The following is an 18,961-nucleotide window of genomic DNA, read 5'->3' on the forward strand; positions in this document are numbered from 1 at the left end:
ACGTCATGCACATCATAATTTAAGTTTAGATTTTATCTGTTTCACACAGAAAACTTGGTTTAGCTTACTTGTCGGCAAGTGCGACATGCAAAATATTGTTCGCTGTAGTGTGCCTGTACGTTTATCCGTTTACACAGCTCTGGCGGGCAGGTCTCTTCATCCTAAAGGATTACTGCACTGATGCCAACAAAGCTGTCTGTCATATAACAGTACCTGACTTACATGGTGTCCGTCATACATCGATGTTGAGGCGGATAAAAAGTGTCTACCCGTAGTTGACCGAAATGCTCATCTCGGCAAGATGTCCCCTCTTCCAATCGCAAGTAAATCCAACACAGCCGAGAACTACAAGGCCATCGCTGCTAAGCACATAAGACAACCGCCGTGTTGATCTCAAAGCTCTCGATAACATGCTTTACCTTGTGAAAAAATCATTTGGTTGCTCTTGGGTCCTTCTGAAGTCAACAACAACAAACCCACGAGACATCGGCTCTTTACGTCGGAAGGACCCAAGAGCAACCAAATGATTTTCTCGCGATGTAACATGGTTATGGAGAACTTGCGAGATCAACTTGCTCATCTTACAGTCAGAGACCAGCCATGTTGTATCAATGGTGGGGAACAGGTAGCAGCCCGAATAACCACTCCATTTACCTCTATCCATGTCATAACATCTCCCCCCTTCTCAACTTCTCAAATTTTCATCATGAAAAGGAGATTCTTCAGTGAATTTATGTCACTCTACCACATGACAGCAAAGTAATCTTTGCAACAGCCGGCTGTAGCAATGTAGTGCCACAAATGCTGTGATGGTTACTTTACCATCGTCACAAATGCCTCTCAGTTCATAGCGTGAACGTGACCCTTACACGTTTCAGTTTACTCCAGACGATGCCGTAACTGGATGCTCTGTGTCAAGTAAAAAGCCTATGGATTCTCTTTTCCCACAGTGACTCACTACAAAAAAACATGAAATTCACCACTATGTGTTCATGTTCAAAGTTCAAAATCTGTGATTGAAGACACACACATTGCATTACCTTGAGCTGAATTTAATACGTGAAAATGACAACATGGTGGTGAGTTGCATAGATGGAGTAATAAGGCCTATGGGAATGACGAAATGATGGAATCCCAAAGTTTTTCATTCTGATATTAGATGAAACAGAATGGTTAAGATGAGGGCATCTGTTAATCAACTCACCTGTGGTAGATGCTAACAATTAATTCACCTGTGGCAGATGCTAACAATTAACTCACCTGTGGTGGATGCTAACAATTAACTTACCTGTGGTAGATGTTAACAATTAACTCACCTGTGGTAGATGCTAACAATTAACTCACCTGTGGTGGATGCTAACAATTAACTCACCTGTGATGGATGCTGACGGTCAACAAAAAAACATGGGAAGGTGTAGGGAAGTGAACAAAAACGGATGGTATCCTAAAAAACGTACGTCTGATAACTGCATATTACAGAGTGTTAGACAAAGAAACCATCTGCACAGCATGTGTAAATTTTATACATCAACAAAATGTGGCTTTGCGCTTATGCTGCCATGATGAACAGTTTTGTGTTAACTTTTTATCTTATTTAGACTATATTTTCACCTCAATATGTGCTTGAGTATAAATCCTGCGTGTGTAGGTTCTCTGTAGTTCAAAGTAAAGAAATTTTTGATTCTGGCATTAAACAAGTATCAAATAAATAAATCATCATTGAACATGAATGGATGAATTGATGTGAATCACATTCCTTTATTAGGGCCCATAAGTGTAGTGGATGTGTAACAGCCAGTTTAACTCATGAAACATGGGAGATAACCCTTGCACTCCCAGCTTTATGTATTTTGGCCTCTGTTGGGTATGTGTTTATTTGTGTTAACAGTCCTGTGGAGAGTTTTGGATTTAGTAGCAGTGTTTCTGTTAACACCCAGAGCATGTCTGGAATCTATATGTGTACATCATGAGGAGACATTTGCATTTGCATGCTCTAACATGTAAGCTAAGCATGTCAATTAGAATTTCCACCCTTTGTGTTTACTTAATGTTTTAACTGGTAATTGCAGATGTTTATATATTTTTGGACATCAGTTTATTTATTTTGCATGTCTTTTTAGGATTAAGAACAGGTGTCTAAGTGAATCAACAGTAAGTGTCTTCTCTGTTGGCAGATCTGTTAACATGGTGCTGTATGCCTTGGTTAGTAGGACACAAGATGGTCTCCCCTTGGTAGCATCTACTCATGGATTCCAGGATGGAGTCAAAGAACAAATACAAGAGCCTCAGAAGTTCCTTAAGCTTCTGTCCAGGAAAGCCACTAAATACCCAGACCGGTGTGCCCTAGCTGTCGGGGAACACTACATTTAGTGAGTAACAACTTAAAGTTAAAGATGAATTCCCCAAAATTATTCAACAAATTTTACCAGTAAAGTACATCTATGACTTTAGATGCAATTTGAAGACAAAATTCATTAGATTTTGAAGAGTAAAATATGTTGTTTAGGTAGGGTCACATATATGTATGAACTTATCAGAAATTATAAAGTAACGTGTCCAGATGTGGTAACATTCCCTGATATGCCAAAACATGCAGTATGTGGTCGACTTTGTTGAAGATTTAGGGTAATTAGATTATCGTTAATTTCTGCATTGGGTCATACCATTGTTGATATCAGCTAGGTTGTAAGATGACCATTTATTAGGGGATGCACTACTTACAGATGATTGAGGAGGTTGTCCTGCCTGGTGGCTATAAGTTGTACATGTACATTGGCATCAGGACTGGTCACCATTTCAATATAACCAAGATATATCTTAAATGACCTAAAATTTTGCCCACAACAGTGGATTTTTAGAGGCAAGTAAATGTCACAAAATATTATTTTTGTTGCCAAAACTTACAACTTCCCAGTAGAATATAATGACACTTTTTGTACATGTAGATTATAGATTATTATATATAGAGAATAGATTTGCTTGTGAAAAGGTGTAAAATAGCTTTGGGCAATTTGATATCATATGAGCTTTGTCCAATGTTTGTTTGGAAACAGTGCTATAATTTGATTACAGAATCTGTTCTTCATGTTGAAGACATATTCACATGATATCATATGAGCTTTGTGCAATGTTTGTTTGGATACAGTGCTATAATTTGATTACAGAATCTGTTCTTCATGTCAAAGACATATTCACATGATATCATATGAGCTTTGTGCAATGTTTGCTTGGATACAGTGCTATAATTTGATTACAGAATCTGTTCTTCATGTCAAAGACATATTCACACGACCATAAAGCTTCAAAAACAGGAAATTTGTGAAAACTTCAGAAAGGGACAGGATAAAAAGGTGCATTTTCAGTTTTATTTTTATTACATTTTCAGATTAGTTTTGGCTTTTTGTGAAGTCTTGAAATTGGTCAAATCAAGCAATGTAGTTTTGTCTCTGAAAGTGATTGAAAAGGTGCTAGACTTATCTGAAGCTTCTTCCATCATATGTGAAAAGGTTGAGGAACTTGGGCAGAAGTGAATATTCTGAATTTTCTGAAAATTAAAAATATCCATGTTCTATTTTCAGTTTCATCACAGCTCTTGGGCTCGGTTTTTTTGTCATATGTGATCAGAAGTACCCTCGAGTTCTTGCTTTCTCTTTCCTGGATGAAGTTGAGAAAGAATTTTTGCGGTGTTTTGACCGTCCTGCAGTGGAGTCCGTGGCCAGACCTTATGCCCTCATTGAGTTTGGTGAGTTATTTGCCATGATGGAGAATAAGTATTTCTTCTGAAGTATTTGATTCATTTATTTGATTGATCTTTAACACCATGCTCAGAGGAAGCGAGGAACAGAGGAAGCGAGGTAATCTATAAATGTCCTGCCAAAGGCTTGATTTGAACCCTTGTCTCAAGTGACTGAAGCAGTTTGGCCACTGTGCTTAATTTCCCCCTAGTCTCACCATGCTGACAGATTTAAGTAAGGTGTATGCAATTTTCATTTCGCTGATGTGGTATGAGTGAAAGATTCGTGAATACTGTGTAAAACACTTATCAAAAAGATTTATATAAATAAAAGGTCACAAAAAATTAGAGAATGTGGAAAATAAATCGTGTTTGATGCAATTATCATTTACAATATACAGACATTTTTCAAGGCTATTTTTTTTTGTTTAATATTTGATTTATTTACATGTATTCATTGATTGGTGTTTTACGCCACACAAGAATATTTCATTTATACGACAGGTTGCTGGCAGACCGTTTAATGTTTGAGGATGTGTTTGCTACCTTATGTCACCTTTTATACATGTTGTCTAGAAGTGATGAACGGTGCAAACTACATCATGTTGATGCTGTAAATACAAATGTATTCCTGTATTTCAGATGTGTTTCTGCACAAGACAAAGAACAGGTACAACAACCCAAGGTCACTGACGACTAAAATCAACCTTAGTGATATGAGTCAGGAATTAAAGCTACGGCCTCCATTTGAGATTAGTGCTGAGGACCTGTTTGATGGGGGAGGCTATGGGAACAGCCAGGCAAAAACATACAGAACAGCTGGCAAGTTAAATAAAGTGGCTGTTTTCATGATGTTTAATTGTTCAAACCTAGTAAATCACACAAAGCAGTATGTGTGTGGGGTTTTTTGGGGTTTTTGTTTTAGAATTTCAGTTGAACCTACATCTTTATTGAGGTAAAAAATTAACATGGCATGGTCAGCCAGGTACAAATAATAAATAATAAAAAAGTTACTAATTATCCTGTATTGTCAATTTTAGTAAGGATTTTGAATGATAACTCAGAAGAGGCTGATGATTTGTGATAGTTCATTATTTTTTCAATTATTATTTTCAACGTAGAGCAGAAATTCCATTGAATTTGTGCTGATCAGTTGTTATGACAGAAATGTCTGTTTTAGTCTGTTTTTGATTTTTGTTTTGTATGTGTTACACAGCTTTCTACGGCACAAAGTACCAGTCTCTGGGATTACTAGGTTACCTGTCCATCTGTCTGGATCTGTTCTGTTCTGCTCTCAACCTGACCAGGGGCGTGGCCGTTATCAACGAGGGACACGTTGATGTGAGTACCGAGGCTACATTGTACATATCCTTTAGATGGATAGGCGTACTCTCTAATGAATTACAAGTACATATATACAGTATATAAATACATATATACAGTATGTCAGTATATATGTCTAGAATAAAGTTTAGCTCATGCAGGCTTCCTCTCTGGTCGTACGTGGGAAGGTCTGTCAGCAACCTGTGGATGGTCGTGGGTTTCTACCGGGCTGTGCTTGACAGCTTTCATCTAAGTGAAACATTCACATATAAGTAAATAAATCAAGACTAGAACACCACCGATGTAGTATTATACAGGTAATGCAGGTTGTAGGATTTCTGGGCTCTAAAAAAGTGATGTTCAACGCGCAGAGCACGAGTTCAAAATTACATGTCGAGAGCTGACAATCCCTGATGTCCCATTCCTGATGTCCCATCCCTGATGTTCCATCCCACAGCATCCACAATGTGTTTTATTGAACTGAAAAGAAAAGTATACCTGTCCATTTGATATTTCAAATCGCTGAACTTTCATGTCTATAGCTCAGCAAGCCATCGTTCAGTTGTGTATACACAAGTATATGACAGATAGCACACAAAGGGAAACAACTGCAGTAGAATAAACACAGAAGAGCTCTGGATATTACTGCGAGATCATTGGCTATTGCCTGGCAGATGTGGGATATTACTTTGTGAGCATAACGTTGCTTTGCTTGAGCGCGTCATCATTGTACACATTCTTTTGTGGATCGTGTATTGACCAGTGAAATCCCAGGTGAAATATTTAAGAGCCCAAAGAAAAAGTTACTGAGTTAACTCTGGTCAGTATGTTGACTTTAGAAAACTGGATGATAAATCCAGTCCGCTGTTAGAGAGTTTTTTAGTTAATCATTTGGTTACAGTAATTAGTTACGAAAAAAAAAAAGGTGAAAAAGGTCCTTGTAGGCTGAGGTGCCTGGACTGCTTTGCCAGCTTGCTGTCTCTGCATTGGCAAGGTTGCGAATTCAAATCCACCTGAGGCTGCAGCTTTTTGTCAGGGGGTTTGTAAGTTAATACATGCTGTCTTTTGCCCATTAACCTGACTACTTTGTTTGAAACAAAATGTTCCTAATTACTACATAACTAATTGAAAGAGAGAAAAAAAGACAATACTACTTTCCTTTTTGTGATCTCAGGATTTTGGAAGCGACTTGTTCCAGTATGGATTAACTTTTATACTGCTCTGCTTTCTCTCACTGTTTCAGGTAAGTCTGAGCTAAGAATGTTTCTTCTCCACCCATGAACCTGATTGCCATTGCATTAACAGTTTATCTTGAGACGTTATCTCTGTACATGTGAATACACGGATGCTTACACACACACATACATACACACATACATACACCCATACACACATACACACATACACACATACATACATACATACATACATACATACATACACGCACACATACCTACATACGTACATACATACATACATGCACACATGCATGCATACATACATACATACATACATACATACATACATGCATACATGCATGCATGCATGCATGCATACATACATACATACATACATACATACATACATACACACATACATGCACACATACATACACACATACACACACATACATACTTACATACATACATACATACATGCACACATACATGCACACATACATACACACACATACATACATACATACACACATACACACATACATACACACATACACACATACATACATACTTACATACATACACACATACATACATACATGCATGCATACATGCACACATACATGCATGCATACATACATACATACATACATACATATATACATGCACACATACATGCATACATGCATACATACATACATACATACATGCATACATACATGCATACATACATGCATGCATACATACATACATACATACATACATACACACGTACATGCACACATACATACACACACACACATACATACATACATACACACATACATACATACTTACATACATACATACATACATACATGCACACATACATGCATACATGCATGCATGCATACATATGTACATACATACATATAAACATGCACACATACATACATGCACAAATACATACATACATACGCATGTATGTACGTACATACACACACACACACACACACACATACATACATAATATGTTTACCTGCCTACATATATATGGCATCTTCTACCTATCTATCTCAGTCACAAACTGTGTTCTGTGTTTCTGTTCTGCATCTTTTTTTCAAGTGTGAGTGTTATAATAATATCTTTATTTATCAAAGGTAGCTTGGTTAATATACAATGAAAATTCACAGAGAAAACAAATATATAGGAAACCCGTACTTCAGAGTCCAATCAAAAAGTACTTCAATATATATATATATATATATATATATATATATATATATATAACAAGATAAAGCATCATGTAGTTTGATGCGTACATTCATACATACAAAAAGCAACTACATAACCAATAGTGCTGTCCCTGTCCAAACGGCAGGAAAAGTAGGGTTGTGGTGTGTTGTGTGATTTCAATCCGTGAGATGCCTTCAAACGTTGGGTCACACAAGGTACAGGTTCAAACCCAGCGTTGGCCAAGGAATTTGTAAGCTCCCCCCCAGCATCACACACACACACACACACAACCTACTCTCATTGTCTGTGTGGGATTGATGACAAATAGCCATCGACTATGCTAGGGTCGGCTTTAATGTATTGCAACACTTGCTGAAGTTAAGTTGTATTCCACCAATATGGTGTGTATATGTCACATAAAAGTTGTCAGTAATTTGCCAAAGTTTGGTTTTACCCACGGCAAGTATAAACAATGCTTTTAAGTGAAAACTTTTGATTATGGCATTAAACTAAAGTCATATAAATATACATTCATGTATTACAGGCACCCTCTATTTCCTGGGCATTTCTACACACTCCTGTTTTATCTGCCTGTAATCTCCAAAATAACGCTAGTTTATCGTGTAGCGCTGACCGTGATAGTCAGTGGTATTCAGCCATGTGTTAGAGCAGATTGATTATTTCAGCTGAAAAGCCACTTCAGTACTCCTTCTCAATCTTGTCCTCTCCTTAACATTGCAGGTATATCTACAGGTTATCTACGTGAAGACTCGGCGCGCGCTTGCATGTGGAACCCTGGGAAGCATTTGTCTGTGTCAGCTGTATCTGTGGGAACAGAGGAACAATTACCAGATTGTGTTTCATGTGACAGTCGCATGTGTATCGACTTTTGTCATTTTTACACGGAACATTCAACAAAAGCTTCCGGAATATAGCTTATGATGCTGGAGGGGATGTGAAATCGTTAAAAGTGACAAGAGGGGAAGTATGTTGTGTGGAGCTGAATTCCAGATTTTGTGCTGTATATTTTTTGTACCAAGGATCATGTGGTTTCAAAAGATGTCAAAGTTAATTCAGCAAATGGTCATCTGACTTGATATCAGGTGATACCAAAGTTATTCCCCATAAGGTGATCTGATTGGATATCAAGTGATATCAAAGGTTTTCCCCTTAATGGTGATGTGACGGGATATTAAGTGATATCAGAGCTGTTGCCCATAGTGGTGGCGTGACGGGGTATCCAGAGTTATGAAAATTATCTCTGGTTATCAAATTGTGACCTTTTAGGAAGGAATTCAGATTTGTAGAGGGCATAACTATATAAAACATTATTTTAGATGCTTATTTTAGAGCATGAAAATCAAAACATTCAGCAGCCATGTTGGAGCCAGGGCTAAAGTTGCTCCAAAATGGCTGACAAGCAATTGTCCTTCTAGGTTATTGAGATCCCCTGGAAGTCATCTGTGACCTTGTCAGCAGGAGGACTCCTGCTTGAACTCTGAGAATGGTAACATCTGTGACCTTGTCAGCACGAGGACTCCTGCTTGAACTCTGAGAGTGATAACATCTGTGACCTTGTCAGCAGGAGGACTCCTGCTTGAACTCTGAGAGTGATAACATCTGTGACTTTGTCAGCAGGAGGACTCCTGCTTGAACTCTGAGAGTGATAACATCTGTGACCTTGTCAGCACGAGGACTCCTGCTTGAACTCTGAGAGTGATAACATCTGTGACCTTGTCAGCACGAGGACTCCTGCTTGAACTCTGAGAGTGATAACATCTGTGACCTTGTCAGCACGAGGACTCCTGCTTGAACTCTGAGAGTGATTACATCTGTGACCTTGTCAGCACGAGGTCTCCTGCTTGAACTCTGAGAGTGATAACATCTGTGACCTTGTCAGCACGAGGTCTCCTGCTTGAACTCTGAGAGTGATAACATCTGTGACCTTGTCAGCACGAGGACTCCTGCTTGAACTCTGAGAGTGATAACATCTGTGACTTTGTCAGCAGGAGGACTCCTGCTTGAACTCTGAGAGTGATAACATCTGTGACTTTGTCAGCAGGAGGACTCCTGCTTGAACTCTGAGAGTGATAACATCTGTGACCTTGTCAGCAGGAGGACTCCTGCTTGAACTCTGAGAATGATAACATCTGTGACCTTGTCAGCACGAGGACTCCTGCTTGAACTCTGAGAGTGATAACATCTGTGACTTTGTCAGCAGGAGGACTCCTGCTTGAACTCTGAGAGTGATAACATCTGTGACCTTGTCAGCAGGAGGACTCCTGCTTGAACTCTGAGAGTGATAACATCTGTGACCTTGTCAGCAGGAGGACTCCTGCTTGAACTCTGAGAGTGATAACATCTGTGACGTTGTCAGCAGGAGGACTCCTGCTTGAACTCTGAGAATGATAACATCTGTGACCTTGTCAGCACGAGGACTCCTGCTTGAACTCTGAGAATGATAACATCTGTGACCTTGTCAGCACGAGGACTCCTGCTTGAACTCTGAGAATGATAACATCTGTGACTTTGTCAGCAGGAGGACTCCTGCTTGAACTCTGAGAGTGATAACTTAATTCTTTTTGTGTGATATTTGGCTGTGTATAACTTGGAATTAGGGCTGTGACAGCATCTTGTGGATCTGAGTCATTGATGTTAACATGACGCAAATAATGTCAAAATATCTTTGGGACAGGGTCAAATTAAAAAAAAAAAGGTAAGCAGAGAAATCGTTCATTCAGATTCTATTTTTTGTCTAGCAGGAATGGTTGAAGTGGTGCTGAACTAAAATTTTGCAGCATTTTTATTGCCTAGTCAGTTACAGTCAACATTATTTCACCTCGTGCCAAAATAGAGAGTAATCATTCAGCATGCATCATATATGTTGTAATTTGATGTACATTTGTTTTTAGATCTATAACTGTTTTGGAATTGGGTTTTTTTTCCAGTTCTTAATTATACATGCACATATGGTCCAGGTTTTGGTCATAATTAGTAACCCCTACCCAACTTGTAAAAACTGCCTGACTCATTTTTTTATGTTCAGCTTCCGTGAAAATTGCTTCAAATGATTTAAGTGAGCAAAACTGATCTGAGTAAGGCAACAACAACTTTTTTTTTTGTTTTTCGGGTGAGCCGACACTAAGAAATCAAAAATTGAAATAAAAATAAGACTGAAAATCCAGCCTCTTTATTGTGTCTGAGCTGGATATTTTTTGTGATTATGTTTGAGGCCTATGAATGCCTCAGACATGTCGAAAGCACATAGTTATGATGTACGCTTTTATTCATTCTCTCAAAAATGGCTCTGCTTTTATTTGCTCACAGATTAATTTGATTGGAGGGGCCTCCGTGGCTCATTTGGGTAGCGCGCTAGCGCAGTATAATGACCCAGCAGTCTCTCACCAATGCGGTCGCTGTGAGCTCAAATCCAGCTCATGCTGGCTTCCTCTCCGGCTGTAAGTGGAAGGTCTGCCAGCAACCTGCAGATGGTCATGGGTTTCCCCCAGGCTCTGCCCGGTTTCCACCCACCATAATGCTGACCGCCGTCGTATGAGTGAAATATTCTTGAGTACGCGTAAAACACCAATCAAATAAATAAATAAATTTGATCGGTCTTGAAAATGGAATCTGCTTTAAACAAATTTTCACAAGAAAAATCTGCTCATTTTCTCCATTAATGCTTTCATAACATCTCAATCTCCCCTAGCCCATTACAACGCAGTTGTCTCTCCCCTAGCCCATTACAACGCAGTTGTCTCTCCCCTAGCCCATTACAACGCAGTTTTAAGTGAAGCATGCTGTATGAAATTTGTTACCTATACTGTAAAGGTCTATAATATAGGGGCAGACTTAGATTGAGAACTTCCTGGATATACGCACAAAGCATTGAGAACTGCAGCATCATTTGTGGCTGTTGCTGGCTGTAAATGATGTCATGGTCCTAGCAATTCAGGCTACCTCTGTCCTTATCCACATCATCCTTAATGGCATTTCTCTTAGATTTAAATGTACCTATGAAATAAAAAGTGCCGAAAACTACTCAACCAATGTCAGCAAATCTTTTAGCTGACATGCATGATGGATTTGCTTAATTGGTTTCTTGTTTGATCAGTTTTAGTATTTACTCATGACCTTTGACCTTTATATTTTAGTCAGATTGCAGGTCAAACAGAGGTCACAATTGACTACAAAATATCACTGACCACATGGCCCAGTGTTTAGGTTTAGCGGAAATCTATGCACGACCTCTTCCATATTATTGCTGGTCTTTTAGTTAAATATAGTTTTATGGAAAACATGATAAAACTGTCCTATGAATGACAAAAACTTTTCGTGAATGTTGGTGTGAATTGTAACATAATTAAATGTTGATAAATCTCAGACCAGTCTGACCATTTGCTTGGTCTGCTATACTGGCCTGACCAAACCTCCAGTGCCTTTGACCAGTAGTGATAATTCTGAGCTTGAGCTCTGGTCAAATCTATCCACGGATATGAAATTATTTGCACAGCATGTCAATTAAATTCCTTTTCACATCATTTTGATCATCTTTCACGGATGGATGGTTTATCAAGATTTGCCTTAAAACTTCCTAACGGCACTTGATTATACTGTGGTGATCCTGCATATAGGCCTATATGACCTCTGAATGATATTTCAAGGTCAAAGAGCAAGGTTTCAGGGAAACTAATTTTTTTGGAGGGGGGGGGAGGGGGGGAGGAGAGTGTATGCATGAAGTGTACAACTTTGCATCTCTGAATCTCATTTGTTGGTTAAATACCTTGGTCTTCGTGATGTAATTTCTCACTTGTTCATAAATTTGGCATTTGATGTGTGAACATGGAGAAATGCCCATAGCTATCTGTAGCCTAGCTAAACTGGTTGATTTTGCAGTGCATTTAAGTGATCTGACCTTATTACGTGTATCTTGTGTATGGCATGTCTGTTTAGATAGAGGATAGTCTATAGTCCTATTCAAACATACAATCTGTCCATCATCATACAGCATATCTGAATATATATGTATTTATTTGATTGATGTTTAAGGCCATGTACTCAAGAATATTTCACGTATACCACAGCGGCCAGCATTATGGTGGGAGGAAACTGCTCAGAGAGCCCAATGACTATCCGCAGTTTGCTGACAAACCATCCCATGTACAGCCGGAGAGGAAACCAGGATGAGCTGGACTTAAACTCACAGCGACTGCGTTGGTGATACCTAAATATAAAGCTGTCTCTAAAAGAGAGATGAAACACTCTGATTTGCCAGTACTTATAAAAATTATAAATAGAAGCCCTTTGTCAGTACATGTTTATTTATTTCTCTGATTGTTATTTAGCATCATACTCAAGAATATTTCACCTAAAACCACAGTTACATGTACTATATTTATACTCAGAAGGTGCATAATCTACTCGGATTCCTCCCAACATAATGCTGGCTGCTGGTGTGTAAGTGAAATAGTCTTGAGTAAGGTGTAAAACAACAATGAAATAAAATAAATAAATTTACATGCAAATATCTGCATAAGTTTCCTTACTCTAACCTCTCAGTGCTGAGAGCCAAGAGGGGCAGCAAAATCGTAACATCTTTGGTATGACCCGTCCCGGATTTGATCCCGGGTCTCGTGACTTTGAGGCGATAAAAAAGTGTTATGGTGTTATATGTATTTATTTCACCATCTATGCATGCAGAAAGTGTTTATATATGTACTTTATATACTTCGTGTATATAAGCTGTGGATGTACTTGCGGTCTGGATCGTCATTGAGATAATTTTAAATGTATACATGTATTTTGTTTTAATAATCAATAAACGCATTTTATTAATTATACATAAACACTTTGTCATACTGTTACCAGGTATATACCATTGAGCAAAATGGCAGAGTTGAGAAATCTGTTTTTGAATGAATGATTAGTTTGTGTGTGATTTTATTTCCATGTGGTGATGAGATGAAGATCGATTGCTCAAAGGTTAGGGTTTTGTATGGTTAGACACTTAAAGAAGGAGAAAACATGAAGTAAACCTCATCTGGAAGACCAGGAAAAGCTACCCTAAATACGTACTAATTTTTTAAGCTTTTTTTTTTTGTTTCTTTATGATCCATAACCTAATTCAATCTTCAACCTTTTCAACCAATATTTTGAAACATTCTGAGAGAGCTATGGAGTGTAGAGACTTAATTGGCGCAGTTTTATGAACCTTGCATCTTTAGTGACACAAACATATTTTAGCGTCATTGCAGTGCTAATTGCGTGCTTAAATTCCTCTGTGACTGGAAAACAGTGTTTTATTTGAAAAGGGAGAGGATTTAGAGTAGGTACAAGTATAGACATGTATAACAGTACTGTTGATGTGCAGGCATGGTTTCACCCACAATAGAATTTTTGTGTAATCTGATTTATTTGTCTGATGTACTAAGTACCCTATGTTAATCTGATTTATTTGTCTGATGTACTAAGTACCCTATGTTAATCTGATTTATTTGTCTGATGTACTAAGTACCCTATGTTAATCTGATTTATTTGTCTGATGTACTAAGTACCCTATGTTAATCTGATTTATTTGTCTGATGTACTAAGTACCCTATGTTAATCTGATTTATTTGTCTGATGTACTAAGTACCCTATGTTAATCTGATTTATTTGTCTGATGTACTAAGTACCCTATGTTAATCTGATTTATTTGTCTGATGTACTAAGTACCCTATGTTAATCTGATTTATTTGTCTGATGTACTAAGTACCCTATGTTAATCTGATTTATTTGTCTGATGTACTAAGTACCCTATATGTAACTATTAACAATGATTTGGTTATATTAAACAGCCGCTCTGATATTATACAGACAGCTTTATGTGCCATATATTTTAATTAATGTGATGATTTTTGGATTACCAGGGTAATATTATGATATTTTGTTTATTGTGATCGGAGTACATGTATAACATCAGTCATCTGTCACCAGTTTTCTGATTGACCTCTGTCAAGTCTAGCCAGATTCTTACAGGAATGGTGGCCTCAATGGTAAATGTCAGTTCTTGCTGATGTCGTTCTGATGTCAACAACTTTTAGCCTGATGAATGCCATTTTGTCAGTGAAAGGAAAATGACACTGGCATACCGATAGTTTATTTGTTTGAATACAAAGCTAAATTTCTGGTGTGCCGATCTTTAGTACTTTACATAAAGAAAAACTACTGAGTGTACAATATAAAAGTAACATTTTAACACACCGCTAGGTGTAGTAAGCCTGTATACAAGGTATAGAAGAAATGCAATTTGTTTACTGTATATTTAACATACATTTACCTGCATGTCAGATTTACAGAGTATCAACTTGTCAAGAAAGCTAGGTCATGAAAACACCTCTACTGATTGATTTATGGTGTTTATGACCTGGTCGTACCTGAAAAATGCTGAAACGACACATTTTTAGTAAGGAGCAATGATTTACGATGCCACAGACGCTGTGATATTCTCTACGTCACAAACTACCTGTATGTCATGTTTGACGTGGATGTGCCCATTAGATCCAGCATTGATTAGCCATCATTATTTCTCATGTGGTGGATCCCAACGGGACATCTTCCTGAATAGATTGAATGTTGAATATCCTCTGACACCGTCACTTTTTCAACACGACTCTTTTTGATGGTATGTTTTTGGCATAAATACTTAAGCATATTATAGTGCTAGTCATATAAAAATATTTATTCATTTCTTTGATAGGTGTTTTACGCCGTGCCATACTCAAGATTATTTCACTTATTTGACGGCAGCCAGGATTATCACCATCCGCAGATTACAGTAGTGAGATGTTCCTGTACATATACAGCTAAAAAGGAAGCATGAGCTGGGCTTGAACTCACAACAACTGTTTTGCTGAGAGGCTCCTGGTTCACTGTTCTGCACTAGCATGTTAACCTCCAGGCCAGGGAGGACTCTGTAGGAGTGTTTTTGTTTTCTGTCAGGATTTCCTGTTTAAAAAGTGTACTGGTGTACAGCCCTAATGGCTGTATGGTGGCAGTCTGGCCTGACCATTGGGTTAGGAGTACACCACTGCCCTTGGCTGTATGGTGGCAGTCTGGCCTGACTATGGGTTAGGAGTACACCACTGCCCTTGGCTGTATGGTGGCAGTCTGGTCTGACCATGGGTTAGGAGTACACCACTGCCCCTGGCTGTATGGTGGCAGTCTGGTCTGACCATGGGTTAGGTGTAGACCACTGCCCTTGGCTGTATGGTGGCTGTCTGGCCTGACCATGGGTTAGGTGTAGACCACTGTCCTTGGGTGTATGGTGGCAGTCTGGCCTGACCATGGGTTAGGAGTACACCACTGCCCTTGGCTGTATGGTGGCAGTCTGGCCTGACCATGGGTTAGGAGTACACCACTGCCCTTGGCTGTATGGTGGCAGTCTGGCCTGACCATGGGTTAGGAGTACACCACTGCCCCTGGCTGTATGGTGGCAGTCTGGCCTGACCATGCGTTAGGTGTACACCACTGCCCTAATGGCTGTATGGTGACAGTCTGGCTTGACCATGGGTTAGGAGTACACCACTTCCCTTGGCTGTATGGTGGCAGTCTGGCCTGACCATGGGTTAGGAGTACACCACTGCTCTTGGCTGTATGGTGGCAGTCTGGCCTGACCATGGGTTAGGAGTACACCACTGCCCTTGGCTGTATGGTGGCAGTCTGGCCTGAACATGGGTTAGGAGTACACCACTGCCCTTGGCTGTATGGTGGCAGCCTGGCCTGACCATGGGTTAGGTGTACACCACTGCCCTTGGCTGTATGGTGGCAGTCTGGCCTGACGATGGGTTAGGTGTACACCACTGCCCTAATGGCTGTATGGTGGCAGTCTGGCCTGACCATGGGTTAGGAGTTGGCCACTGCCCTTGGCTGTATGGTGGCAGTGTGGCCTGATCATGGTTTAGGAGTAGACCACTGCCCTAATGGCTGTATGGTGGCAGTCTGGCCTGACCATGGGTTAGGAGTACACCACTGCCCTTGGCTGTATGGTGGCAGTCTGGGCTGACCATTGGGTTAGGAGTTCACCACTGCCCTTGGCTGCAAGGTGGCAGTCTGGCCTGACCATTGGGTTAGGAGTACACCACTGCCCTTGGCTGTATGGTGGCAGCCTGGCCTGACCATGGTTTAGGAGTAGGCCACTGCCCTAATGGCTGTATGGTGGCAGTCTGGCCTGACCATGGGTTAGGAGTACACCACTGCCCTTGGCTGTATGGTGGCAGTCTGGCCTGACCATGGGTTAGGAGTACACCACCGCCCTAATGGCTGTATGGTGGCAGTCTGGCCTGACCATGGGTTAGGAGTAGACCACTGCCCCTGGCTGTATGGTGGCAGTCTGGCCTGACCATTGGGTTAGGAGTACACCACTGCCCTTGGCTGTATGGTGGCAGTCTGGCCTGACCATGGGTTAGGTGTACACCACTGCCCTAATGGCTGTATGGTGGCAGTCTGGCCAGACCATGGGTTAGGAGTACACCGCTGCCCTTGGCTGTATGGTGGCAGTCTGGCCTGACCATGGGTTAGGAGTACACCACTGCCCTAATGGCTGTATGGTGGCAGTCTGGCCTGACCATGGGTTAGGAGTAGGCCGCTGCCCTTGGCTGTATGGTGGCAGTCTGGCCAGACCATGGGTTAGGAGTACACCACTGCCCTTGGCTGTATGGTGGCAGTCTGGCCTGAACATGGGTTAGGAGTAGGCCACTGCCCTTGGCTGTATGGTGGCAGTCTGGCCTGACCATCTGTTAGGAGTACACCACTGCCCTAATGGCTGTATGGTGGCTGTCTGGCCTGAACATGGGTTAGGAGTAGACCACTGCCCTAATGGCTGTATGGTGGCAATCTGGCTTGACCAGTGGGTTAGGAGTACACAACTGCCCTTGGCTGTATGGTGGCCGTCTGGCCTGACAATGGGTTAGGAGTACACCACTGCCCTTGGCTGTATGGTGGCAGTCTGGCCTGACCATGGGTTAGGAGTAGACCACTGCCCTAATGGGTATATGGTGGCAGTCTGGCCTGACCATGGGTTAGTACACCACTGCCCTAATGGCTGTATGGTGGCAGTCTGGCCTGACCATTGGGTTAGGAGTACACCACTGCTCTTGGCTGTATGGTGGCAGTCTGGCTTGCCCATGGGTTAGGAGTAGACCACTGCCCTAATGGGTGTATGGTGGCAGTCTGGCCTGACCATGGGTTAGGTGTACACCACTGCCCTTGGCTGTATGGTGGCAGTCTGGCTTGACCATGGGTTAGGAGTAGACCACTGCTCTTGGCTGTATGGTGGCAGCCTGGCCAGACCATGGTTTAGGAGTTCACCACTGCCCTTGGCTGTATGGTGGCAGTCTGGCCTGACCAGTGGGTTAGGAGTACACCACTGCCCTTGGGTGAATGGTGGCAGTCTGGCCTGACCATGGGTTAGGAGTACACCACTGCCCCTGGCTGTATGGTGGCAGTCTGGCCTGACCATGCGTTAGGTGTACACCACTGCCCTAATGGCTGTATGGTGGCTGTCTGGCCTGACCATGGGTTAGGAGTACACCACTGCCCTAATGGCTGTATGGTGGCCGTCTGGCCTGACCATTGGGTTAGGAGTGGACCACCACTCTTTGCTGTGTGGTGGCAGTCGGGTCCAAACAATGGGTTAGGAGTTGATCACGGCGCTAATAGCTGTACAATTCTGAGTAGAGTCACACCTAAGACTTTAAAAGAGGAAGTTGTAACTTCCTCGCTTGGTGTTCGGCGTGAAGGGGATAATTCACTGACTGGTTGACCCATATCAGTGTATTGGCTCGGGCGGGGCGGCATACTTGCCTTCGGTAAGTCATCTCAGTGAAGCAGCACTAGATAAAAGAGCTGTGGAAATCCGTCCTGCAATAGGGAGGCACATCACATTACATACACCCTAAGGATTCCCTCTCAGTAGACCACCACCCTTTGCTATGTGATGGCAGTATGGTCAGCTGTGACAGCCGTTAATGGCCACCGTGGAAAATACATGAAAAATGTGTATAAATTATAGTTAAGCACTGTGACACCAAAAAAAAAAATGTCTGTTAAAAAAAAATAATTAAAGTGCTGGATTAAAATCTGTTTATAAATACACGGCTATAATAGCTTCCTGCCCCTCGGGCTGTATATCATGTAGTTTCCGTTATTTCTCTTTTTTTCGTTAAATTAAAACAAAAAACGTAGTCGGTTTAGGAGATCTACTCATCCATGGCAGATACACAGATAAATATTGTGCTTTGCCTTGGCATTCCTGCAGACATGGTAGATGTGCTCATCTGACTCATCACAGTGTCCAGTCAGGTAAATCTCTTGAAATGTCTTTAAGTAACATACTGTATTTTACCTACAATTGAGCATTTTTCATGTGACGCATGTTCATTCATACAAATTGTAGGCAAATTAATTAAGAGTTTTTTGGGAAGTTTCATTAATTTCTCATCAGAAAATTTTATGTCCCTCTATCAAGTGAAAT

The 18,961-nt window shown here is 40.8% G+C and overlaps 1 protein-coding gene across 1 annotated transcript; it reads left to right on the forward strand.

Moving 5' to 3' along the window:
- The first annotated feature begins 545 nt into the window (after positions 1 to 545).
- Positions 546 to 9,217, forward strand: LOC135477897 (vesicle-trafficking protein SEC22a-like). Its single transcript, XM_064758109.1, has 7 exons — positions 546 to 625; positions 2,175 to 2,369; positions 3,579 to 3,742; positions 4,376 to 4,555; positions 4,950 to 5,074; positions 6,231 to 6,299; positions 8,191 to 9,217. Exons 1-7 carry the CDS (start codon positions 612 to 614, stop codon positions 8,389 to 8,391), a joined length of 948 nt encoding a protein of 315 aa, XP_064614179.1. The 5' UTR covers positions 546 to 611; the 3' UTR covers positions 8,392 to 9,217.
- Positions 9,218 to 18,961: the final 9,744 nt, after the last annotated feature.

The sequence above is a fragment of the Liolophura sinensis genome, chromosome 11 (genome assembly GCF_032854445.1).
Source record: "Liolophura sinensis isolate JHLJ2023 chromosome 11, CUHK_Ljap_v2, whole genome shotgun sequence".
Classification (NCBI taxonomy): domain Eukaryota; kingdom Metazoa; phylum Mollusca; class Polyplacophora; order Chitonida; family Chitonidae; genus Liolophura; species Liolophura sinensis.